The sequence below is a fragment of the Mastigoproctus giganteus genome, chromosome 4 (genome assembly GCF_048544385.1).
Source record: "Mastigoproctus giganteus isolate SK-2022 chromosome 4, ASM4854438v1, whole genome shotgun sequence".
Taxonomy (NCBI): Eukaryota; Metazoa; Arthropoda; class Arachnida; order Uropygi; family Thelyphonidae; genus Mastigoproctus; species Mastigoproctus giganteus.
In genome coordinates this window covers 21,453,054-21,480,380 of record NC_143578.1, presented here as the reverse complement: position 1 = coordinate 21,480,380, position 27,327 = coordinate 21,453,054, and the positions used below count along the sequence as shown (strand labels likewise).

Here is a 27,327-nt window from a genome sequence, read left to right as displayed (position 1 = left end):
CACTTTGCTATTAGAACCACCTTTATGTATTGGCAGTACAATGCCACTTTTCCAATTCAAAATAATCTCTCCTGAGTGTGATAATGCCCTCAATTAATCGTAATGAGGTAATGCATTCCCATGTCATCTCCACCAAATTAGGCATACCTCGAATAACGAATAGGATGCGTTCCACGAAATTACTTCGTTAAGCGAAACTTCGTTTTCAGAGGTAAAAATACTATGGCCAGAATAGGGATACGTTCCTACGTAAAGAAAATGAAAAGCTTTTTTTTCGAACAAAGAAAAGTTTTATTAAATAAACAGTCAACTTACATACAAAGTGAAATCACATTTTAAAATATGAGTCTAAAGTTGATTGCTTATGCTTTTTTTCTCTTTCATTTAACAATTGCCTATAGGAGTTATTGCATTTAACACTGATCGCTTAACAATAAAACTTCTTCCTAAATCAGGATCATTTTCACTAAAAAAATTTAAAACGTTTTCAATGTCATTTAAGCACCTTTTTAAATCTTTGGTTAACACTTTTTCGGCAGGAACTTCTTTAACTTCGTCTTCATTATCTTTGTCTTCGTTGCTAACAAGGTTTTCTAAATCTTCCACTGAAAAACCATCATCTTCTGCATTCAATAAATTTCTAACATCCTCTTCATCGACATTTTCGAAACCTACTGATTGAGCCATCTGGATAACTTCATTTCTAATTTCTTGGATGTTATTTTCTTCTTCTAGTACAACTTCTGGCCATATTTTGCGCCAAACTCCATTTAAGCATTTCTTAGTGACTTCTTTCCAAGAACTATCAATGTTTTCAATTACGTTTTTAATCGTGTAGTTTTTCCAAAAAAGTTTTAACTGTCATTTCCTCTTTATCCTCTAGTTCAGTTAAATTGCTTAATGTTCGACGCAGATAATAAGCTTTAAATGATGCTATTACTCCCTGATCCAATGGTTGAATCAGGGAAGTTGTGTTTGCCGGAAGAAACACAACTTTGACAGGAATGCATGTGTCCAACGTGTTAAGATCAGTAGGATGTCCCGGAGCATTGTCTAACAACAAAAGAGCTTTTTCTTCAAAGTTGTTTTTTTGACAATACCATTTTACTTCAGGACAAAAGTGGTTAACAAACCAATCAGTAAATAACTCCTTGGTAACCCACGCTTTTCTATTTGCTTTCCATATTACAGGTAAATTCATTTTTATGTTACCTTTTAACGCCCTCGGATTTTCTGAATGGTAAATTAATAACAATTTTAATTTATAATCGCCAGAGGCATTTGATCCAAAGAGTAACGTTAAACGGTCTTTGGCTGCTTTGAACCCAGCAGCTGATTTTTCTTCAATAGAAATGAAGCTTTTTGTTGGTAGCCGTTTCCAGAACAAACCGCTTTCGTCAACATTGAACACCAAATTTGGTGGAAAATTTTCACATTCAATTATTTCCTTTAGTTTTTCTGGAAACTTCTCCTGTTAATTTTACACTATGAATCCTGGCCCGTTTTTTAAATTTCTCGAACCAACCACGAGAAGCCCCAAAGGTTTCCGCAATTTCTTCAGTTTGTTTAGATTTCAGGTGATTAAACTGGAATATTTTTTTTATGTTAAATGGGGCTTGAAATTGCGGACTTCGTTATATCGAAGCTTCATTATCAGAGGTAACATTAACTGAGGTATGCCTGTACTGGGTATATTGCCATCAATTCCAAGAGCTTTACTTACGTTAAATTACACTAGTCTGCACAGATTCCTGTTTCCAAAGTTCAGTGTTTCTGAGTGTACATTTAGTGCTAATTTTATAAATTCAAACCATTTTTAGCAAATTGTTTGAATTTGGTAAAAATGGTAAACAATTTTATCGAATTGTTTTCTTAGATATAATCCACGTATGTGATATATGCATGCTACTTCCTCTGCGACTGACAGGTATAGGTGTACCCAGACATGTGTAACACATGTTAAGAACTACAAATCAGGCAGATATATAAATATATAGTTTATATATATATATATATATATATATATATATATAAACCAGTTAGCATGACTGCACCAGAAAACAATTAAATGTAAAAGAAACACTCTAGGTTTATAGTGCAGTCATGCTAACTGGTTTCTGCTTTTAACATGATCTTCATATTCTGCCTTTGACAATGGTAACATGGCTATGTGATCAATCTGAATACATTTTACATTTTGTTATATTTGGGGTAACTATGTTAGAGAGAAACAAAGACAGAATATAACATCATGTGTGAAAAATGTATATGGTGCATATTTTAGAATTAAATTAGGTGACAGAGATAAAAGTTAAACCCCCCCCCCCCACGATAAAGTGAGCCATACATTACATGTGTAGTGGGCCTGTGAATGTGGAAATGTGGTAAAAAAAGAAATTCATGACATTTGCCATTCCTATGGTGTGGAGGGAACCTCAGGATCATATTAATGTCTGCTACACCTCTTCTGCAAATGTAGCAGATTAATAAGTGAAGAATAAACAGAGCACTGTATACCCCAAAAAACATTATTTCGGCTGTAACTAGTACCTCCTCTGCCAGTTGTCTTGAACATATGCCATCGGTTCCTGAATCTGACATTTGCAATCTAGAGGATGATATAAACTATTGTGACAAAGAAATTCACAACCCTGGACCACTGCTGTTTACAAAAAGTGAACTCAATGATCTTGTGAGAAATTTAACTGTATGTAAAGGGTCTGTTTCAGTCTGTTAAGACTGAAATCCAAGAATCTGCTGACCTCAAACAGTCTTTTCATGAAATAGACATTGTGGAAATTGAAAACGAATTGGTTCCCTATTTTTTCTGAAGCAGGCTCAATGACATATCACAACAACATGCCTGCAGTTAAATTTTTTTTTTTTTTTTTGGAATATTCTGTCAACCAACAGAGTGGAAGCTATTTATTGATTCATCAAAGCAAAGCCTCAAATGAGTTCTCCTTCATAATGGAAACAAGCAGGCATTCAATTCTTTAGCCCATTTGAAGAATCCATGAATCCAAATTGAAAGAGACACTAGGACTGGCTTTAAAATTGTAGTACGTGATTTTTTGGGAAATGAAAAAGATTGAGACAATCATGGGTGACATTCTAGAGTTCAGAAAACTAGGCTGTAATATAGGTGCTAAGGTACACTTCTTGTTTCTCAGAACTATTTCTCAGAAAATTTAGATAATTTAAGTGAAGATCAGGAGGAAATATTCAATCAGATTATATAAAATAAATGGTGAGAGCAGGAGGAAATATTCAATCAGAATATAAAAGAAATGATGAAAAAATAGATACCAAGGGGGATGGGAATGCCAATATGATGACTGATTATTGCTGGATGCTAAAAGATGCAAGTTAAACCGGTGTAGTATTTAAGAAATTCAGTTTGCATTCACCTTACAGGAAAACATAGCCTTTGATATTTCCATTTTAATATAAATTTTATCATATTTTTATATAAGAATAACCTATTTGTAAAATAGGTAAAAATACAAAATAAACAAGAAGCACATGCACCAATATTTATATTCAGGGAAAAAAAAAAAAAAAACCTTATGTGATAGAGCAAATTTCAAGTAACTTTCAAAATTTCCAAATGTAGTTCAGATTACTTATCATCAGCAAAACATCAGAGAACTTTTCTTACAATGCAGTCATGCTTATCATAATACAATACAGTTATCTGAGCAAAATGTCTCTTGTCCATATGTTTAATTTTTTCAATGTAAGTATGCTCTGTCTATGTTTAATCCTGATATAAACAAACATACATCATCGAGTAAACCTTTCATTGTTCAAATGATAAATAATACAGTGGTACTTTGGAAACTGACCAATGCAAGCTTTACTCAATACATATTTGTTTATGTCAGTATTAGAGTAAACAGATTTTAGAACATACTGATTTTGTCCTTAAGATTCAAATACAGCCTCTCTTCTAGGATACATGACTTTGGAACTATTCAATTATTTTTGATTGAACTTCACACAGTAATGCAGCATCACAGACACAGAATGCCACTGAATAGACAGGTAACAGCAAACCTTGCTGAAATCTTACCCTAAGCAGAGGCAATATTCTAGATGATTATTCTTGGACACCAGTTCAAGTCAGAAACTATAACCATACTATTCATCTTAAAAAACAATAACTCAGTCAAATATTGGTCAAAATATTACAAACCTTGACTTGGAATAAGATTGACTGACTTCACGTTCTAATGAGTGTGTGCAATACTGCAGGATGATTACCCCCAAATCCTGAAATATGCCAGAATGCTTATTACACACCACTGCCAGGTTCTGATGTGACAAAGCAATTAATTTCTCAACTAGTTTAAGAAGTGTCAATTTATTATCTGTGGGGGTACAGTTATTATAATCTCTTCCCACTTCATAAACATATCATGTAGTGTATGTCATGTATACATATAGATGAAGTGGTTTAATGATTTCATGAATTTCTAGAAAGATAATGAAAAAAAAGTCAAAACAATTATATACTTCAAAACATTTTTTGTGATTATTTCAACAAAAGACTTACTTGACAAAAATTCCAGAATTGGAACGGATATTCCTACAGTTGCTGATATTTTTGAAAGATTAAGAAGAACAACTGGCATTAACTTTATCATCATTTTCCTCATTTCTAGAGTGCACAGAATCAATGCTTCAATACACACTCTAGCACACTTAGCATTCAATCCAGACTGAAGACAGTTTATTAAATTAGTCTGCACATATTCAAAAAGAGAAACAACATATATATATATATATATATTATAACAAAAACAGAGCAGCAATTTAAAAATTATAGCATCTACCACAAAAATTATATTAAGTTTACTATTATCCTTTCTATTCTTGTACTGGACATATTTATATATGAAATCATTTATTGCAAACAAAAAAAAAGTAACAGCAGTACCCTAAGTACAGACTAGTTAGAGAAACTTACAATGAATAAAAACTTAATAAAACACAAAATAGTCAACTGAAGCTTTAACACAGGAACAAAATAAAAAGGAAAAAGAGCTCACTGAAAATGGAGACAATAGGTCTGATAAAGTTAGAAGTTTAGTAAGATACCCTTTATTATGAAGCCGAACATCAGGGTCAGGATTGAAATAAGTAGTTAGTATGAACAAGATGTTGACAAATGAAGAATCAAATCTGTTTATTATGGAAAGTTCAGACTGGAGAACAGAGTGGCTCTGGTGGTTTGCAATTAGAGCTCACAATACCGGTCAAAATCTTAATACCGGTATTTCGGTATTTTCAATTTATGAAACCGGGATACTGGTATTTCAAAAAAAAAAAAAAAAAAAAAAAAAAACATTTTGCGCAATAAATTTTGATGACAATTAGGTGCAATAAAGTAAGGAAAAAACAAGTAATTACTTGAATTCACGTTTCAAACTTTTATTACAAATCAAAATTTTATTACAATAATAAATATTCTGAAAGAGGCCTCTGAGGTCGGGAAAACTCATGTCTAAGAATATATAAATTCATACACCGACCATTGAATAAAATTTAAAATTTAATATGACTACAATTTTTACAAAAAAAAAAAAAAAAAAATATATATATATATATATATATTTACAATAAACTATTACGGAATGCTAAAAACTGTAATAAAAAGGTCATTTACAATAAAATTTGCTAAAATATAAAACATTAAAAGCGCTAAAAATCTGAAGCTTTCGGGAGCGTCAGCTCCCTTCTTCAACAGTGATATAACTTCCTGCAACATCTCCTTAAGTAGCAGGCTCACGGTACCTCCACACGTGGTATTTCTCCACGTGGTTCAATCGGCACATGGTCAGAACTGGAAGCGGAAATGTCTCGGGAACGTGGCAAAGAAAATCGTTCATCCGACCTTAATATAATTGTTTCAAAGATAGGATTAATACGTATACCTCTATCTCTGTTTATTGTATTCCTACTGGATGAACTAATCCGTAAACCCTCGAGCCATTTACGCTCCCAGTATCCATGTGCACGATCCAAAATAATAGCGTCCTCCGGGGAGATTTGATGCTGCTTCTCCCAAAAATGTTCGGCCACAGCAGACTTGTTGTATTCAGCGGTTCTTATGGCATTTAAATGTTCCCCCAGACGATCCCTGAGCCGTCGTTTTGTTTCCCCCACATAACACTCCCCACAATCCGGGCATTCTATTCTATAAACCACTCCACTACTAAGATCTTTTGGTAGGCGGTCTTTGACCTGGCAGAAGAGCATAAGGCAGAAGTGCCCTTGAGACCTATAGTTTCATTTATAGGGAGTCCTTCCTATGCGCTATCAGGGTACTTGGCTAAATTAATTGCACCCATAGTGGGGCAGTCCGAATATGTTGTTAAAGACAGTAGAGAGTTTGTGAATTTTGTGGGAAATTTGACTATAAATGATGATGAGAGCATGATCTCTTTTGACGTTATATCTTTATTTACATGTATTCCTATTAGTCATGCAGTATATTGTGTAAAAATGGCATTGACCAGGGATGACTCCCTTGGTAATAGATCACTTCTCGGTGTGGAAGACATTTGCACCGGGGTAGAATTATGTCTAGCTAGTACTACCATGTTGTTTCAAGGAACTATGTATAAGCAGGTTCGTGGTACTGCCATGGGTTCACCCATTAGTGCCACCGTGGCCAACCTGGCCATGGAGGAGTTGGAAAGTAGGGTTTTTAGTGGGTGTTCGTTTCCTATTAGGAATTGGAGAAGATATGTTGATGATACCTTTGCCCTGGTCCAGAAGGGGAGGGAGGATGATGCCGTTTGCTGGCTTAATAGCTTCTCCCAATTTATACAATTTACCTCAGAGGTGGAAACGGGTGGTACCCTGTCATTTTTGGATGTATTGATCTCCAGGGTGGGTTTTAGACTTAAGACGTCAGTTTTTAAAAAACCCATGTGTAGAGGTCAATACACCCATTTCAATTCAGCACAAGCTGGACAATATAAGAATAGTGTTGCAAAAGCTTTATTTGACAGAGTAAGATCACACTGTACCACTTCTGAGGATAAAGAAAAAGAAATTAATCGTGTCACGGCAGAACTTAGAAAGTGCGGATACATAGATATAGTAGAGGAGTGTCCGAACGTAGGGAGTCGTTCGTTCCGGTAGCCACCGCATACATCCCCTACTATCCGGGCCTTACTGAATATCTAGCAAGAATTTTAAGGGGTTATGGGACACGCTGTGTACAGCTTCCTGGGCGGAGGCTGTGCACAGCTGTGTCTCAGGTCAAAGACCGCCTACCAAAATATCTTAGTAGTGGAATGGTTTATAGAATAGAATGCCCGGATTGTGGGGAGTGTTATGTGGGGGAAACAAAACGACGGCTCAGGGATCGTCTGGGGGAACATTTAAATGCCATAAGAACCGCTGAATACAACAAGTCTGCTGTGGCCGAACATTTTTGGGAGAAGCAGCATCAAATCTCCCCGGAGGACGCTATTATTTTGGATCGTGCACATGGATACTGGGAGCGTAAATGGCTCGAGGGTTTACGGATTAGTTCATCCAGTAGGAATACAATAAACAGAGATAGAGGTATACGTATTAATCCTATCTTCGAAACAATTATATTAAGGTCGGATGAACGATTTTCTTTGCCACGTTCCCGAGACATTTCCGCTTCCAGTTCTGACCATGTGCCGATTGAACCACGTGGAGAAATACCACGTGTGGAGGTACCGTGAGCCTGCTACTTAAGGAGATGTTGCAGGAAGTTATATCACTGTTGAAGAAGGGAGCTGACGCTCCCGAAAGCTTCAGATTTTTAGCGCTTTTAATGTTTTATATTTTAGCAAATTTTATTGTAAATGACCTTTTTATTACAGTTTTCAGCATTCCGTAATAGTTTATTGTAAATATATATATATATATATATATATTTTTTTTTTTTTTGTAAAAATTGTAGTCATATTAAATTTTAAATTTTATTCAATGGTCGGTGTATGAATTTATATATTCTTAGACATAAATATTCTAACAAAAATTATTAAACATAGTTATTCTGAAAACAAAAAAATAAGCATCCGTACTACCTGTCCGAATAAAGTGAGCTCTTAAGAAACTCAATAGTGTTATCGTTTAAAACTGGATCTAATTTTAGTACATATTTAATTAGGGGCAGAAAACTTCCTTTTGGATTCTGTGCTGGTTGGTGCTTCATACTGAGATAGTGGTAGACGAGCTGCAGTTTAACCCCCCCCCCTTATTCCCTCATCTTCAAAAAATCTTATTTTAAAAAATATTTCCTTTTTGACTTTTTATGGCACTATATCCGTATCAACAAAAGAAAGGGACTGACGGTTAAGCTTGGTGAGGAAACCAAATCTACTTTGCATTTGTCAAGGTTAAACTTCAGTTGCCACTTCTTAGCCCATCTGCCCAAATTATCTAGATCCTGTTGCAGTAGCACACTGCCATTACTGTCATTAACAACCCTGCCAACCTTTCTATCATCTGCAAACTTCAACATTAAGCCTGATATACCTTCATCAATATCATTGATAAATATACAAAACAACAGTGGACCCAACACCGAACCCTGTGGGACTCCACTAATAACATTAGTCCACGAAGAGCAGCACCCACTGATTACCACCCTCTGTCTTCTCCCACTTAACCATCCTTTTATCCATTGTAGCAACTTACCCTTAATACCATTCTGCTCCAATTTGTACAATAGTCTTCCATGCGCAACAGTGTCAAAAGCTTTCCTGAAATCCAAATATATATGATATCAAAATTATTTTTTGCATCTAGTTCCTTTGTAACCACATAATAATATCCTATCAAATTTGTCAGACATGACTTTCCCTTAACAAACCGATGCTGTGTCTGAATTATTGCTGCAGTCTTGTCTAGATGATCCTGCAATGCATCTTTCTTAATAGGTATGAAACTTTTAGTAGCATCCACGATTAATTCCTTGAATGCTTCCCACTTAGAATTTACTGTTAGTAACATTGTCAGTTGATCCCACTGTACAGAATTTAAAAACTGTCTGAGACCACTGTACTCACCTTTACGGAAGCAAAAACCCTTTCCTTTACCGCTGATGGTAATTATATCTTTAAGTAAATCCCACATGTATTTCTCCCATTAAATATCTTTGATGGCGGGAGATAATGGTAGATTCCTATTTAACTTTATATAGCCAATAAATAATTTCATTTGATTTAAGAAATCTATGCAGAGTTCTGAGCAGCTAGCTTACGTGAGCTTTCACTCAGAATAAGTTTCTGCTAGTTCCACCTATATGTTATATTCATCTCTAAAAATTTTTACTCAGTGATATTACAATGGACTGTTTGCAAAGGCAAAGGAGTGCCAAGAACACTCCTTATTTGTACTGTTTTAACATGCATTCGTGACAGTATATAAATAAAGAAGTAGTGGTGAAACAGGTAAACACATTAAGGTATAAAGTATCAACCAGTTTTTCATACTAAATGACACACAAGCACATGGGGGTGCAAGGGGTGCATGTGATCTGCTGCTGCTGCTGCTATGAATCTAGCATAAATTCACTATGAACTTGTTGTCATGTATGGCTGTGTTGCCATGCTCACCATGCAGACTCAGCAATGATTCAAGTAGTTGGGAGGTTTCAGCATCTGCTACATGGTCCATACTCTGCCTCCTTGACTATCTTTTTGGACCACTGAAAATATTAGCATTAGCATTAGCATTAGTAGAGGCATATGATGCAAGAAAGCAAGCTTATTCAGCATCAGCCAAAAAAAAAAAAAAAAAAAAAACCTCTCCCATTTCACCCCTCCGTTCGTTCGAAATACCTGTCCAGTTGAGCTTTAAATTTGTTTAGGCTATCAACTTCAACAACAAGTGATGGAAGTCGGTTCCACCAACCAACCACCCGCTGGCCAAAGGCAAATTTCCGCACATCTATCCGACATCCGTCCTTCCTCAATTTGAATTTATGCCCTCTGAGGTGATTATTCTGAGAAAGATGAAGAATCCCATTGGCATTGAGCATGCTCAAACCATTCAAAGCCTTATACACCTCTATCAGATCACCACGCCGGTGCCTAGTCTCCAGACTCTGTAATTTGCAAAACTTAAGCCTTTCTTCGTAAGAGCAACCCTTTGTTCCATTTACTAATCTTGTTGCCCTTCTCTGTACCCGTTCCAGCAGCTCTACATCCTTCTTGAAATGAGGCCTCCAGACCTGTATACAGTACTCAAGATGTGGCCTAACCATTGCCTTATACAAGGGAATAATCACCTCCTTATCCCTGCTAGAAAAATTCCTGTATATCATTGACAAGACACCATGAGCTACTCTTGCAGCTCGTCTGCACTGCTCAGAGAACTTCATATCTGCCTGCACAATTACCCCCAGGTCCTTTTCATTCTCCACCACTGTCAGTGTAGTACCGCAGCGTTGATACGTTGCTCTGGGATTACTGTATCCCATATGTAGTACTTTACATTTGTCAATGTTAAACTTCATTTGCCACCTCTCAGCCCATCTGTTCAACCTTTCCAGATCCTGTTGCAGCAGCATAGCGTCAGTAGTGTCCTTAACGACCCTGCCAACCTTTGTATCATCTGCAAACGTAGACATTAAACTTGATATCCCATCATCAATATCATTCATAAACACCGAAAACAACAATGGACCCAACACTGAACCTTGAGGAACTCCACTAATAACATTAGTCCACGTTGAGCAGTGTCCATTGATTACCACTCTCTGTCTTCTGCCACTCAACCATCCCCTTATCCATAGCAGCAATTTGCCTCCAATGCCACACTGCTCCAATTTGTGCAGCAGTCTTCCATATGCAACAGTATCAAAAGCCTTTCTAAGATCCAAATATATAATATCAAAGTTATTCCCTGCATCCAGTTCTTTTGTGACTACATCATAGTATCCAATCAAATTGGTCAGGCAAGAATTGCCCTTAACAAAACCATGCTGCGTCTGAGCTATAACTGAATTCTTGTCTAGATGATCCTGCAGTGCTTCTTTAACCAGTGCCTCCATTAATTTACCTGGAACAGAAGTTAAACTAACAGGTCTATAATTACTTGTGTCAGCCTTTGATCCTCCTTTGTGAATTTGGGGTTACATTTGCACATCTCCAGTCTATGGGTACCTCCCCTGAGTCCAAAGAAGCTCTCATAATTATGGCTAGGGGTTTGCATACTTCCTTTGCTGCCTCCTTTAATATAACTGGATAGATCCCATCCACCCCAGGTGCCTTTTTTATGTTTATCCTCAACAATCTCTCCTTCACTTTCCTCTCAGTTATTACAAAATCATCCAGCTCACTGCCAATGTTTACTTTACCTACATCATTCTACTTCCTGAATAACTCCTCATGCGTGAATGTAGATGCAAAATACTTGTTTAGATTGTTAGCCACCTGAGCAGGATCCTCAACTGTTGAACCATCAATATCCAGTGGACCAATCTGATTCACCCCTTTCCTTCTCGAGTTCAAGTATGTAAAGAACTCCTTTCTGTTTTTCTTTGCATCCTTTGCCAAGGATTTTTCGTAGTCTGCCTTTGCCTGCCTAATCTCCTTTGTGACTTGGTTACAGACCAACTTATATCTATCATAGGCTTCCATGTCACCCATTGATTTGTATGTATCCCATGCATTTTTCTTCTCAGCCACATGTCTCATTAGTCCATCTGACAACCATTTAGGCCTAAACCTTGAACAATATTTCTTAGTTGGTATGTAAAGCCTGGTAGCCACCAAGATTAGTTCCTTGAATGCTTCCCATTTTGAGTTTGCTGTTGGTAACATCATCAGTTGGTCCCACTGTATAGAATTTAAATACTGTCTCAGACCATCATAGTCGCCTTTACGAAAACAAAAACCCTTCCCTTTACCTCTGATGGTAGTTACCTCCTTGAGTAAATCCCACTTCAACACACTGTGATCACTGCCACCTAGTGGTTCATTTATCTGCAGGTTCTTAATGCATGAAGAATCACTACTGATAATCAGATCAAGAGTATTGCTCCCTCTTGTTGCCTCACGAATATGCTGATGTAGAAAACAATCATCCAATAAATCCACAAAAGCCTTGCTAGTGTGCGAGTGACCAACCCACAAATTCCAGTCAATATCTGGGAAATTAAAATCCCCCATTATAAGACTCTCTGATTTACTGGCCCACTCTATTTCCCTGTACAATATATTATTATACTCATCAGAGTCATTAGGCCTATAGCACACTCCTACTCTCAATTTTGATTTCCCTATGCTTATGTCACACCAAACTGACTCGACACTGCCCTGTCCATCGATGTCAACTGGCTTCACTTCCTTTGACTTTATGTGTTTCTTAATTAATAGCAGAACCCCTCCTCCCCTCCTGTCCTGTCTATCCTTTCTATATACATTGTATTCCCCAAATTCCAGTTCCGCATTACTTATATCTGTGTGACACCACGTCTCTGATATCCCAACAATATCTGCCTTTGATGTTTTGAGCAATACCTCAAATTCATCAAATTTATTTACCAAACTCCTAGCATTGGTGTACACGCAGGTATACATGCACCTGTTTCTATTCTTAGCTACCCTAACACAACCCATGTGTTTACTTGTAACGCAATGACTACCAGCAGTCTCTGAAATATCCTGCATCTTGTTTTTCAGACTTCTGCTCATTTGAATAGAAGCAGTGCAAGAATCACTTCCACCTCTGCCAGTAGCTACTGTTAATCTATTAGTCCTTGTATCCCCCCCAACTAGCAGTTTTCCGACCCACCTAACACTGCCTCGACAGCATCAGCAAAAATTCTTGCACCCTTTCTATTTAAGTGTATCCCATCCCTGTAGAAGCAATCTCTCCTGTTAACAAGTACAGTCCAGGCTGAAAAAAATTCTACCCCTTGAGCCTTGCACAATCCCTCCAGGGCCGAATTGATCGACAAGGCTCTCATCATATACTCCCTCCTATCGTGTCTGGGCAGAATTGCAGACACTTTCAAGTTCAACCCTAATTCACGGCTTTTTTTCAACAGTGACCTGTACTTGCTAAGTAATTCCGCCGGTCTCCTACTCTTAATATCATTAGTGCCAACGTGTACAACTATATCACCCTTTGTGCCCTTAAAAGATGATATCCGCTCTACAACGTCATCAACCTTTGCCCCTGGCAGACATACCCTGGTCCTATTCCACCTATCCTTTTTACAAAGCATGTTCCCCGTTTCCCTGACAATAGAGTCACCAACAACTACTAGTTCCTGTGGGACCATTAAACAGGCAATGGTTTGTTTGAAAGTTAGAAAGTTAGATTTGAAAGTTAATTAATACTTAAGTGTCCATATATCTTTACCGTTCGTAACTTCCCGCCCTTGTCTTTGTCATACGATCGTTATATATAGAACCTAGTTAGCGTTAGTATAGTATAGGTTATAATATTTTCAGTGATCGGTAAAATCTATTAAACTTGTTGAACTTCGTTGGCATTTAAATTGTACTTTTAACTAAATACATATACCGACTTAGATTACAAACGTAACATAATTAATTAATACATAACTGATACGGAAGTTATATAAAGGGAACTCGGAGATATTTAATACTTGACACTAAAAAATATATATCCCGTTATAACTGTGTTGGGAGATAAGTTAGGGTTATAAACTGAAATTGAAATTTTATTTAAATTAAAAGAAATCATGACTCAGACCAGAGCAGCAAAACAAAAGGCTCAAGCTAATGGAAGTGCTGTGGCTCAGAGGAGAACTGAGGGGGGCAGTTGCCTTCTGAAACACAGCCTTCTAAAATGCACAGCTTGCATGATGTTTGTGGAGCATTCAGGTACGGGACATGATATTGCCATGGGGGATGTCTTTGTGTGTGCGCGATGCAAGGAGTGTATCGAAATCAGGCAACAACTCAGCGTTCTTATGGGCCTATATGAGAGCTTGAAGGACAGGGCGGATGCCCTCGAAGGAACTAAATTGAGGGGCCCATCAAGCTCTCAGCTGCCCACATCAACGCCAGAGCTTGCACTTGGTCGTCGCCCAACACAGAGGCAACCCCCAAGGCAGAATGCGCTGGTCCCAAAGGAACTAGTAGTTTTTGGTGACTCTATTGTCAGGGAAATGGGGAACATGCTTTGTAAAAAGGATAGGTGGAACAGGACCAGGGTATGTCTGCCAGGGGCAAATGTTGATGACGTTGTAGAGCAGATATCATCTTTTAAGGGCACAAAAGGTGATATAGTTGTACACGTTGGCACTAATGATATCAAGAGTAGGAGACCGGCAGAATTGCTTAACAAGTACAGGTCACTGTTGAAAAAAAGCCGTGAAATAGGGTTGAATTTGAAAGTGTCTGCAATTCTGCCCAGACAAGATAGGAGGGAGTATATGATGAGAGCCTTTTCGATCAATTCGGCCCTGGAAAGATTGTGCAAGGCTCAAGGGGTAGAATTTTTTCAGCCTGGACTGTACTTGTTAACAGGAGAGATTGCTTCTACAGGGATGGGATACACTTAAATAGAAAGGGTGCAAGAATATTTGCTGATGCTATCGAGGCAGTGTTAGGTGGGTCGGAAAACTGCTAGCTTGGGGGGAGACAAAGACGAATAGATTAACAGTAGCCACTGGCGGAGGTGAAAGAGATTCTTGCACTGCTTCTATTGGAATGAGCAGAAGCCTGAAAAACAAGATGCAGGATATTTCAGAGACTGCCGGGAGTCATTGCGGTACAAGTAAACACATGGGTTGTGTTAGGGTAGCTAAGAATAGAAATACGTGCATGTATACTTGCTTGTACACCAATGCTAGGAGTTTAGTAAATAAATTTGATGAATTTGAGGTATGGCTCAAAACATCAAAGGCAGATATTGTTGGGATATCAGAGACGTGGTGTCACACAGATATAAGGAATGCAGAACTGGAATTTGGGGGGTACATCTACAGAAAGAATAGACAGGATAGGAAGGGAGGAGGGGTTATGCTATTAGTTAAGAAATACATAAAATCCAAGGAAGTGAAGCCAGTCGACATTGCTGGACAGTGCAGTGTCGAGTCAGTTTGGTGTGACATAAGCATTGGGAGATCAAAATTGAGAGTAGGAGTGTGCTATAGGCCTAATGACTCTGATAAGTATAATAAGAAACTGTACAGGGAAATAGAGTGGGCCAGTAAATCAGAGAGTCTTATAATGGGAGATTTTAATTTCCCAGATATTGACTGGAATTTGGGGACTGGTCACTCACACACTAGCAAGGCTTTAGTGGATTTATTGGATGATTGTTTTCTACATCAGCATGTTCGGGAGGCATGTAGAGGGAGGAATACTCTTGATTTGATTATCAGCACTGATTCTTCATGCATTAAGAATCTGCAGATAAATGAACCACTAGGTGGCAGTGATCACAGTGTGCTGAAGTGGGATTTACTCAAAGAGGTAACTACCATTAGGGGTAAAGGGAAGGGTTATTGCTTTCGTAAAGGCGACTACGATGGACTGAGACAGTATTTAAATTCTATACAGTGGGACCAACTGATGATGTTACCAACAGCAAATGCAAAATTGGAAGCATTCAAAGAACTTATCTTGGAAGCTACTAGGCTTTACATACCAACTAAGAAATATTGTTCAAGGTTTAGGCCTAAATGGATGTCAGATGATCTGATGAGGCATATGGCAGAGAAGAAACATGAATGGGATACATACAAAATTAACACATGACACAGAAGCCTATGATAGATACAAGTTGATCTGTAACCAAGTTACAAAGGAGTTTAGGCAGGCAAAGGCAGATTACGAGAAATCTTTGGCAAGGGATGCAAAGAAAAACAGCAAAGAGTTCTTTACTTATGTAAACTCTAGAAGGAAGGGAATGAATCAGATTGGTCCACTTGATATCGATGGGTCAACTGTTGATGATCCTGCTCAGGTAGCTAACAAACTAAATGAATATTTTGCATCCACATTCACACATGAGGAGTTATTTAGCGAGGGGAAAGCCAGAGGTGTATTCAACTCTAGCAGTAAGCTAGAGAATCTTGTAATAACTGAGAGTAAAGTGGAGGAGAAATTGTTGAAGATAAACACAAGAAAGGCACCCAGGGTGGATGGGATCTATCCAGTTATATTAAAGGACGCAGCAAAGGAAGTAAGCAAACCCTTAGCCATAATTATGACAGATTCATTGGACCCAGGGGAGGTACCCACAGACTGGAGATGTGCAAATGTGACCCCAATTCACAAAGGAGGATCAAAGGCTGACACAAGGAATTATAGACCTGTGAGTTTAACTTCTGTTCCAGGAAAATTAATGGAGGCACTAGTTAAAGAAGCACTGCAGGATCATTTAGACAAGACTTCAGTTATAGCTCGGACACAGCATGGTTTTGTTAAGGGGAAGTCTTGCCTGAGCAATTTGATTGGATACTATGATGCAGTCACAAAGGAAATGGATGCAGGGAATAACTTTGATATTATATACTTGGATCTTAGAAAGGCTTTTGATACTGTTGCACATGGAAGACTGCTGCACAAATTGGAGCAGTGTGACATTGGAGGCAAATTGCTGCTGTGGATAAAGGGGTGGCTGAGGGGGAGAAGACAGAGAGTGGTAATCAATGGACACTGCTCGTCGTGGACTAATGTTATTAGTGGAGTCCCTCAGGGCTCAGTGTTGGGTCCATTATTGTTTTCTGTATTCATAAATGATATTGATGATGGTATATCAAGCTTAATGTCGAAGTTTGCAGACGACACAAAGGTAGGCAGGGTTGTCAAGGACACTACTGGCACTATGCTGCTGCAACAGGATCTGGAAAGGTTGAGCAGATGGGCTGAGAGGTGGCAAATGAAGTTTAACATTGACAAATGTAAAGTACTACACATGGGAAACAGCAACCCCAGAGCAACGTATCAACTCTGTGGTACTACACTAACAGTGGTAGAGAATGAAAGGGACCTGGGGGTGGTTGTGCAGGCAGATATGAAGTTCTCTGAGCAGTGCAGACGGGCTGCAAGAGTAGCTCATGGTGTATTGTCAATGATATATAGGAATTTTTCTAGCAGGGATAAGGAGGTGATTATTCCCTTGTATAAGGCAATGGTCAGGCCACACCTAGAGTACTGTATACAGGTCTGGAGGCCTCATTTCAAGAAGGATGTAGAGCTGCTGGAACGAGTACAGAGAAGGGCAACAAGATTAGTGAATGGAACAAAGGGGTGCTCTTACGAAGAAAGGCTTAAGTTTTGCAAATTACAGTGTCTGGAGACTAGGCACCAGCGAGGTGATCTGATAGAGGTGTATAACGCCCTGAAGGGTTTGAGCATGCTCAATGCTGATGGGATTCTGCCTCTTGCTCAGAATAATCACCTGAGAGGGCATATATTCAAATTGAGGAAAGACAGATGTAGGATAGATGTGCGGAAATTTGCCTTTAGCCAGCGGGTGGTTGGTCGGTGGAACAGACTTCCATCCCTTGTCGTGGAAGTTGATAGCCTAAATAAGTTTAAGGCTCAGCTGGACAGGTATTTTGAACGAACAGAGGGGTGAAATGGAAGTGTTTTTTTTTTTTTTTTTTGTGGCTGATGCTGCATAAGCTGGTTTTTGCATCAAATGCCTCTACTAATGCTAATGGTCACCCGATTGCAAGCCATCACCAGTTTCAGGGTGATGGAGAGCAACAAGGCATCATTTCCAAACATCCTAATACAAGTCACCAGCTTCAAAAGCACAAAATAATACTAAAAAAAATTCACACAACATATGATTATGCTATAGCTGTATTAATTTATTTAAATACAAGCAATAAGCAAAGAGATTTATATATACCTGCATATAAGAATTTAATTCACTATGATAAGCTACAACAGATGCAAGTGCAGGAAATACACTGGCCTGAAAATCAGTTCGAGTGAAACGAGATGGAGTATTACGCAAACTCTCTTGATTTCCAAAATTTTTGTCTTTAACCTGAAAAAAAAAGTAAAACTTTCAAAAAAACTTAATATAAATCACATAATGCTTTATTCCAAAAACAATATTAAAATTATTGAAAGGTGGTTTGTTTCATGTATCAATAATTAAGATAGGAGAATTATTTTCGTATACAGCATGAATATAAAACTCTTGGTAGAAGAAATAATGGACACTAAATATAATCACAGTACGGTGGCAGCTGAGAGAACATCACAGTCATTTGTGTGGAGGATTTCACAGGAACAGGAGATGCATCTCTATCATATTCAAAGTGTTACCAACACACTTCCTGCCATGAAGAGCCTACTGCAAGTGCCCATTCCAGAAGTCTACAGAGTGTCTCATATTCCTTACTGAAATCCTGAGATTTGGTTTACATAAAAGTACCTGCCACAACATTCACAACTAACATGTGTGGGTGACATAAAACACACATAACAGATACCACAAATAGCACTTCTGTCAATACTTGGGCCAGAATAGCAGTGTGACACAACTGTCTTGGTGGCAATGAGCAGACTGTCTCACCCATGTTTTAGATATGTTTGTAGACTACTTGGATACACACCAATGCATATAATATGTGCATGATGGCGTACACACACACACACACACACACACACACACACACACACACACACACACACACACACACACACACACACACACCATCTGATTGGTATGATGCTTCCCAAACAACTATTAGCCAGAACATTGGATGGGTTATGGTCATGATACTCCAGTAAAACAGCCTGTCCATTCAGCAAATCTAAATCCCATTGATTTTTACCTATCATAGCCAGCATGGTGTACACAACTGAAAGTAAACTTATCAGGAACTTTGGCAGTGTGTTCAAGAAGCCATCTAAAATATGCTTTATGTTTCACAGTGTGTATGAGTTTTTCTTAAACAATGTACAAATGCACATGTACATTTGTATGTTATATAAGCATAATACAAAGTGTAATAAAATGTCTCACATTTCACAGTGTATATGAACTTTGCTTATACAGTGTACAAATGCACATTCACACTGGTACATTGTATAAGCATAACTGCAATAATAAATGAGACCACCAATTTGAGTGCAAATAGTAGTTGAATTGGTGTTTGAAATTATTATCGCAATTCTTTTATTAAAAAGAATTGAATTATTATGTAATGTGAAATTTTGCAGCACTTGAAGACTAAATGTGAGAAGTGGTACTCTGTAAATCAACAAGAATTTCATGCTGTTTTTTTAATAAATTTAATTTTGCAAATTCATTTCAATTGTTTTGGCATTATACATATAATGTAAACTCTAAAATACAGAAGCCTTGGGAATTGAGAAGTGCCAGATTTTAAAATTTTCCAGATTTTTGAAGGTACACCTAGTGCAGTTTCAATAAATATTAAAATTTAAAATAATTAAATGCACATGGCATAATACTTTAAGAGTTTAGTATCTATATAATATCGGTGTTTAGATACATCATAGACACTCTTAAAAAAACTACAAAGTAGTTGTTGTGGGCATCATTAGCTCTTTCTCATATTGTGCTCTGCCTTCACGACGAGTTGCCATGATACTGCACTACCTCAAATAAGTAACGCTTCACTAATAGAGAAGATTATTGTTACTGCAATACTAGGGTACCTGCCCACCCACTGATGATAGGCCAATAGCCTTGAAACATGTCTGGGTGGTGGTACTCACTGAGAATAAGTAACAATAGTCTTCTGTATTAGTGAAGCGTTACTTATTTGAGGTAGTGCAGTACCATGGCAACTCGTCGTGAAGGCAGAGCACAATATGAGAAAGAGCAAATGATGCCCACAACAACTACTTTGTAGTTTTTTTAAGAGTGTCTACTGTGTATCTAAACACCGATATTATATATATATAATAAATATTAAGAACAAACAACTGAACTTATTTACATCTGTAAACGTTTATATGACTATCTCATCCTTTAATTTGTTTTTGTGGACAACAGGATTTAACCTGCATGTATAATACAATGGCCTTCAGCTATATTAGAACTCTGAAAACTAATTCTGTATAGAGCTAAAACATGTGGTACAATGTTCTATACTTGTTTTATCTGTGCATTGTCACTAGAGACTACCTACTATCTGATGAGGAACTACTTAATCCTGACACAGGCTGTGAGAAGAGCAGTCTGATTTTCTAAAATGGCCAGTTAACCTTTTTAAACAGGCTATCTATTTGAAAGTAGTGCAATACCAGGGCAATTCTGTTCTGTTGCGAGAATTATAACCATTGTCTTGTCTGTGCAGTTTGAATCTTGATAGATGCAAAAACACATTACAGGAAAAGATATTCCCGCAAGCCTTTTATAAAAAAAAGAAATTCACTTTTTTACTTTGTTTCTTAAAGACAAATGCAACTATTGATAAGAGTTCCAGACTGCTGACTTAATATTTCTAGATTATGAAATATGCTGGATTTTACAGTTTATTGTGTGTGTGTGTGTGTGTGTGTGTGTGTGTGTGTGTGTGTGTGTGTGTGTGTGTGTGTGTGTGTGTGTGTGTGTGTGTGTTCAATTGGAATGAGCAGCAGCCTGAAAAACAAGTTGCAAGATATTTCAGAGACTGCTGGGAGTCATTGCGGTACAAGTAAACATATGGGTTGTGTTAGGGTAGCTAAGAATAGGAACAGGTGCATGTATACTTGCGTGTACACCAATGCTAGAAGTTTGGTAAATAAATTTAACGAATTCGAGGTATTGCTCAAAACATCAAAGGCAGATATTGTTGGGATATCAGAGATATGTTGTCACACAGATATAAGGAATGCAGAACTGGAATTTGGGGAGTACAATGTGTAGAGGAAGGATAGACAGGATAGGAAGGGAGGAGGGGTTATGCTATTAGTTAAACAACACACAAAATCCAAGGAAGTGAAGCCAGTAGACATTGCTGGACAGTGCAGTGTCAAGTCAGTTTGGTGTGACATAAGCATTGGGAGATCAAAATTGAGAGTAGGAATGTGCTATAGGCCTAATGACTCTGATGAGTATAATAAGAAACTGTACAGGGAAATAGAGTAGGCCAGTAAATCAGAGTCTTATAATGGGGGATTTTAATTTCCCAGATATTGACTGGAATTTGTGGATTGGTTACTCGTACACTAGCAAGGCTTTTGTGGATTTATTGGATAATTGTTTTCTACATCAGCATGTTTGGGAAGCAACTAGAGGGAGTAATACTCTTGATCTGATTATCAGTAGTGATTCTTCATACATTAAGAATCTGCAGATAAAGAAACCACTAGGTGGCAGTGATCACAGTGTGCTGAAATGGGATTTACTCAAAGAGGTAACTACCAACAGGGGTAAAGGGAAGGGTTTTTGCTTTCGTAAAGGCGACTACGGTGGTCAGAGATAATATTTAAATTCTATATGGTGGTGATGATGTTAACAACAGAATTCAAAATGGGAAGCATTCAAAGAATTTATCTTGGAAGCTACTAGGCTTTACATACCAACTAAGAAATATTGTTCAGGGTTTAGGCCTAAATGGATGTCAGATGAACTAATGAGATATATGGCAGAGAAGAAATATGCATGGGATACATATAAATTAATGGATGACATGGAAGCCTATGATAGATATAAGCTGGTCTGTAACCAAGTCACAAAGAAGATTAGGAAGGCAAAGAAGGCAGATTATGAGAAATCTTTGGCAAAGGATGAAAAGAAAAACAGAAAAGAGTTCTTTACCTATGTAAACTCTAGAAGGAAAGGGATGAATCAGATTGGTCCATTGGATATTGATTGTTCAACTGTTGCTGATCCTGCTCAGGTGGCTAACAAACTAAATGAGTATTTTGCATCTACCTTCACACATGAGGAGTTATTCAGGGAGGGGAATGTCAGAGGTGAGTTAAACTCTGGCAGTGAGCTAGATGATTTTGTAATAACTGAGAGGAAAGTGGAGGAGAAATTGTTGAAGATAAACATAAAAAATGCACCCGGGATGAATGGGATCTATCCAGTTATATTAAAGGAGGCAGCAAAGGAAGTAAGCAAACCCTTAGCCATAATTATAAGGACTTCTTTGGACTCAGGGGAGGTACCCATGGATTGGAGATGTGCAAATGTGACCCCAATTCACAAAGAGGATCAAAGATCGACACAAGTAATTATAGACCTATTAGTTTAACTTCTGTTCCAGGAAATTTAATGGAGACACTGATTAAAAAAGAATTGCAGGATCATCTACACAAGACTTCAGTTATAGCTCGGACACAGTATGGTTTTTTTAAGGGAAAGCCTTGCCTGACCAATTTGATTGGATACTATGATGTGGTAACAAAAGAACTGGATGCAGGGAATAACTTTGATATCATATATTTGGACCTTAGAAAGGCTTTTGATACTGTTTCACATGGAAGAATGTTGAACAAGTTGGAGCAGTGTGGCATTGGCGGCAAATTGCTGTATGGATAAAGGGATGGTTGAGTGGGAGAAGACAGAGAGTGGTAATTAATGGACACTGCTCATCGTGGACTAATGTTATTAATGAAGTCCTTCAGGGTTCAGTGTTGGGTCCATTGTTGTTTTCTGTATTTATAAATGATATTGATGATGGTATATCAAGCCAAGTTTGCAAATGATACGAAGGTTGCAGGATTGTTAAGGAAACTAATGGCAGTACGCTGCTGCAACAGGATCTAGGAAAGTTGAGCAGATGGGCCGAGAGGTGGCAAATGAAGTTTAACATTGACAAATGTAAAGTACTACATATGGGAAGAAGTAACCCCAGAGTAAAGTATCAACTCTGTGGTACTACACTGACAATGGAAGAGAATGGAAAAGGACCTGGGGATAATTGTGCCGGCAGATATGAAGTTTTTTTTCTGAGCAGTGCAGATGGTCTGCAAGAGTAGCTCATGGTGTCTTGTCAATGATATACAGGAATTTTTCTAGCAGGGATAAGGAAGTGATTATCCCCTTGTATAAGGCAATGGTCAGGCCACACCTTGAGTACTGTATACACATGTCTGGAGGCCTCATTTTAAGAAAGATGTAGAGCTGTTGGAACGAGTACAGAGAAGGGCAACAAGATTAGTGAATGGAACAAAGGGTTGTTCTTACGAAGAACGGCTTAAGTTTTGCAAATTACAGTGTCTGGAGACAAGACAACTGCAAGGTGATCTGATTGAGGTGTATAAAGCCTTGAATGGTTTGAGCATGCTCAATGCTGATGGTATTCTTCCTTTTGTTCAGAATAATCACCTGAGAGGGCTTAAATTCAAATTGAGTGAAGACAGATGTAGGATAGATGTGTGGAAGTTTGCCTTTAGCCAGCGGGTAGTTGGTTGGTGGAACAGACTTCCATCCTTTGTTATGGAAGTTGATAGCCTAAATAAATTTAAGGCTGAGCTGAACAGCTATTTGGAACGAACAGATGGGTCTAATGGGAGCAGGTTTTTTTTTTTTTTTTTTTGGCTGATGCTGCATAAGCTTTCTTTCTTGCTTCATATGCATCTATTAATGCTAATGCATATACTACACGCATGCACATACATATATGCATATATACAGGAATGGATCAAATGAAATACTTTTAGAATGTTGTGAAATGAAATACTTTTAGAATCCTGTAACAGGGCAAATTAAGGGATGCACGTACATAATAAAGCACAGTTCCCTCTAGGTTAGGTGTGTAGGTAGAAATAATAGTAAAACAGCATGCAATTACAGTACATCATACATGGGTGGGAACATGAATTTGTCCAAAGTTGTAGGGGTGGACCATTACACAGTTTTTGTGTGCTGAAGGAAAAAGGCTACCAGACATTTATCAATCACAATATAGTAGTCATACACAAGGATGACTGCTTGAGATGCACTTAAGTGACCTGTAAGAATAGTATATGTGTTTAATGAATGGTGGCACCTAGAACCTAGTAGCTTCAGTTCAACACTGCTGTATTTCTCTGTAATGATACAAACTCTATAGAATTAGGTCAATGTGTGGGTATAGTGTTGTTTGTGTGATTATGTAGCGCTATGTTGTTTGGACTGCCAGCCACCAGGAAGCAGTGATCACCAGGAAAACTACCTCCCAAGAGGACCCTAAGATCACTCTCTGCAGTGCTATACCAGAAGGTGCCAGTAAAACCCCATATTACAAGTGGCCCAGACCAGATCAGGGAAACTGGCAAGAGAGGAATTAAAAAAAAAAAAAAAAAAAAGAGGTGGAAGGGGGGTTTAGGGAGTGTACAATAAGAAAGGTAGGCCTAAAGAGGCCAAGCCTGAAGGTAGAAATATAAAATAAAACATGAAAGAAACCATTTCAGGTTAAATTTGAAGGAAATTGATTAGCATATAATTTTTATTAATTTAATAACAGGGGTAACCATTTAGAAATATATATCCTGACATAGTTAAACAAAAGCATCACTCAAATGTTGGCAACAAAAGGAAGTATACAAAAAATTATACAACCTTATACATGTAGTTATACAAACTGTTTGTGACAAAAGAAATTGTACAGAATTATACAAATATACAGAGAATTACACAAAAGAGATTATTACATATTCAAAAAAAGGAAATATGGTTATGTCTAGCAACAATTAATGATGTCCAATGAGTTCAAGACATAAACAGGTCTTCAACAAAATGAATTTTTCAATGACATAAGTTATGTTATTGTCCATAAGAATTCATAACATTCAAGTTCTGATTAGAATCAAATAAACATTGAAGGTGGTAAAGAACATACTTTACTACAAGAAAACAAAGGTGTAATTTAAATATAAACCAAATCACTATTTACAAAATATGAATATATTTACGAAATGTCGTCAAATTTCACAATTTATACAATTTATGCTACCCAGCTGATAACAAAGCAAATTTTTGGTTGCATTCCTTAAACTTGTGTATTTAACAAATTTAGAGGAGAAGCTTGGTGAGGTTCTGAAAAAATTTCATCATTAATCATAATTCTAGTGGTGGAAGAAATGTAAAGAGACAAAGAAGACCACCTAACACTTACCATGTCCTGCTGAGAGGGCACATCCAGCCACTTATATTAATACAAATACTGCATCACTGAAAAATGCCCTAAAAGGATACACTTTTCCTGGTACAGTGATATCCAGGAGCTTGTAACAGAATGGTTCCCAACAACCAGAAGAATGAATTTTAAGCTGCATGATAGGACAGATGTCTGAATATTGTAGGCGATTTTGTTTAAATCTGCAGATAATAGGACTGACAACTCCAAAAGTCTCTGTCATCTGATATACCCATATGTACACACATGCACACACAATGTAATTATAGCTATTATAAATTGCAATAAAAATTATTCCATTAGTGGTCACTAGTGCCATTGTAAAAAAATTTAAAATTCAATCAAATTACATACATATTACCTTTGTCGAAAAGCTATAAATTCATAAATTTGATCTTCCTATAAATGTATATATAAAATCAGCTAGTAATAAAGATATAATTAATACTACAGTAAAATCTCGGTTTATATTGCATACTAATTTATATATAGCACATACCATTTCCCTGCGAAAGGATAGGCTTTTCTATGTAAATATATTCGTCTATTACAAAATTCGGTTAATATGTATTACAAAGTTCATTTTCACCCTGTGAGAAATAAATAATGTTATTTTGTATGTTCAATACAAATCTTGGCACAGTTGTCCCGTTACTGCCTCTGGCCACCCAGTTTCTTGCTTTTGGAAGGTTGGCACTGACTTACAAGCATTTACTTTTGTGTAAATAAAATCAGTTTATGGTAGCTACAATGTAAGTGCACTCTGAAGAACATCATTGTGAAGGATGAACTACGGACGGAATTAAGCCTGAAAATTAAATTGAAAATTATACAAGAGGCTGATAGCATGATTCAAAGCAAATGTAGATTGCAAAGGAGAATACATCATTCCTTTACCTACTTCATCTACAATACTGAAAAACCAAAAAAAAAAAAAAAAACTTGAAGAAGTGTGATACTGGAGCAGCGATAAAAAACAGGAAATGGATTTGTGGTGCAAAAGACGAAGAGCTTGAAACAAAAACTTTTTTGAGTGGTACTAACAAATGCATGCATTTAATTTGCCAATATTAGGTTGATTTTGCAAGAAAAGGCAAATTATCTAGCTCAGCAACGTGAAATTAGTGACTTCAAATGCAAAAATGGCTGTCTCCAAAGATTTAAAGATAGGAATAACTTGTTTTGCAAAATGTTTATGGCAAGTCTGGATTAGTCAACAAAGAAAAGACTAGAGACTGGTTGTGTTCTGTACGGTCCATTCTTGAAAAACATGATGCAAAGGATATTTTTAATCTTGATGAAACAGGTTTATTTTATAATTTTCTGCCAAACAAAACATTTGCTGTTCAAGAAGCGTCTTGTCATGGTGAAAAATTAAGTAAACAAAGACTCACTGTTCTGTTATGCTGCAATTCAGATGGCAGTACAAAACTAAGCCCACTTGTGATTGGTAAGTTTTCCAAGCCAAGATGTTTCAAAGAAGTTAACCAACTTCCCTGAGATTATGAGGCCAATAGGAGTGCTTGGCTTACGGTCAAAATTTTTCAGTCTTGGTTAACAAAAGTGGACAGAAGAATGCTTCAGAAAAAGGAACATTTTGATGATTCTAGATCATTGTACAACACATTTGGCTGAGACATTGGCTGTTGTTTTTACCTCCCAATACTACCAGTTTTATGTAGCCACTGGATCAAGGCATCATTGTAATCTCAAGAGAACATATAGAGTCTGCCTGGTAAGGTACTTGATCCACAACATAGGAGGGAACAATTTGCAACAAAACTGGAATGTCTTGGATGCTATCTGCAATCTATTTATTGCTTGGGATGGTGTTGCATTAAGTGTAATAATTAATCTTCAGAAAGAGTGGCGTTGGAGAGAATACCATCAAAAAACATGGTCCAGCAAAATAATTTGACAGCAACATTGAAGAATGGAGGAATTTAAAAGAGAATATGGATTTTTTTGGAAAATTTAAAGTCTGTGAAGGGTGGATGATGAAGTTGCTACCACAGCAACGCCAATGCCAGAAGAGCTGCTGAGCACCAAGCAAAACAATGTTTTTGTTATCAGTGACAGCGAAATTGAAGCACACATACTGCCACCTAAAAAAGATGCCCAAGATGCATTGTTGGCCTGCAGTAACATTGATCAAAAAAAAACAATTATTGCATTTGATAATGTCTGTGCTGCAATTAAAAATGCAAATAGGACAAAAACTGTGCAAACAACATTGGATTCTTTCTTTCTTTAAATTAGATTAATTTATTAAAAAGTTAATGGTCTGTATG

At 37.3% G+C, this 27,327-nt stretch overlaps 1 protein-coding gene across 2 annotated transcripts in view; it reads right to left on the bottom strand.

Annotated features, from left to right (window-relative positions):
* The window catches only part of gig (TSC complex subunit tuberin), a 613,633-nt gene that overhangs the window by 249,595 nt on the left and 336,711 nt on the right, over window positions 1-27,327 (bottom strand). For both annotated transcript variants that reach the window (XM_090372592.1, XM_090372593.1), the window contains exons 22-23: window positions 17,851-17,991; window positions 4,559-4,748 (exon numbers count right to left, since the gene is read on the bottom strand). In XM_090372592.1, the coding sequence (XP_090228718.1) occupies window positions 4,559-4,748; window positions 17,851-17,991 (331 nt within the window). The remainder of the gene's footprint in view (window positions 1-4,558; window positions 4,749-17,850; window positions 17,992-27,327) is intronic.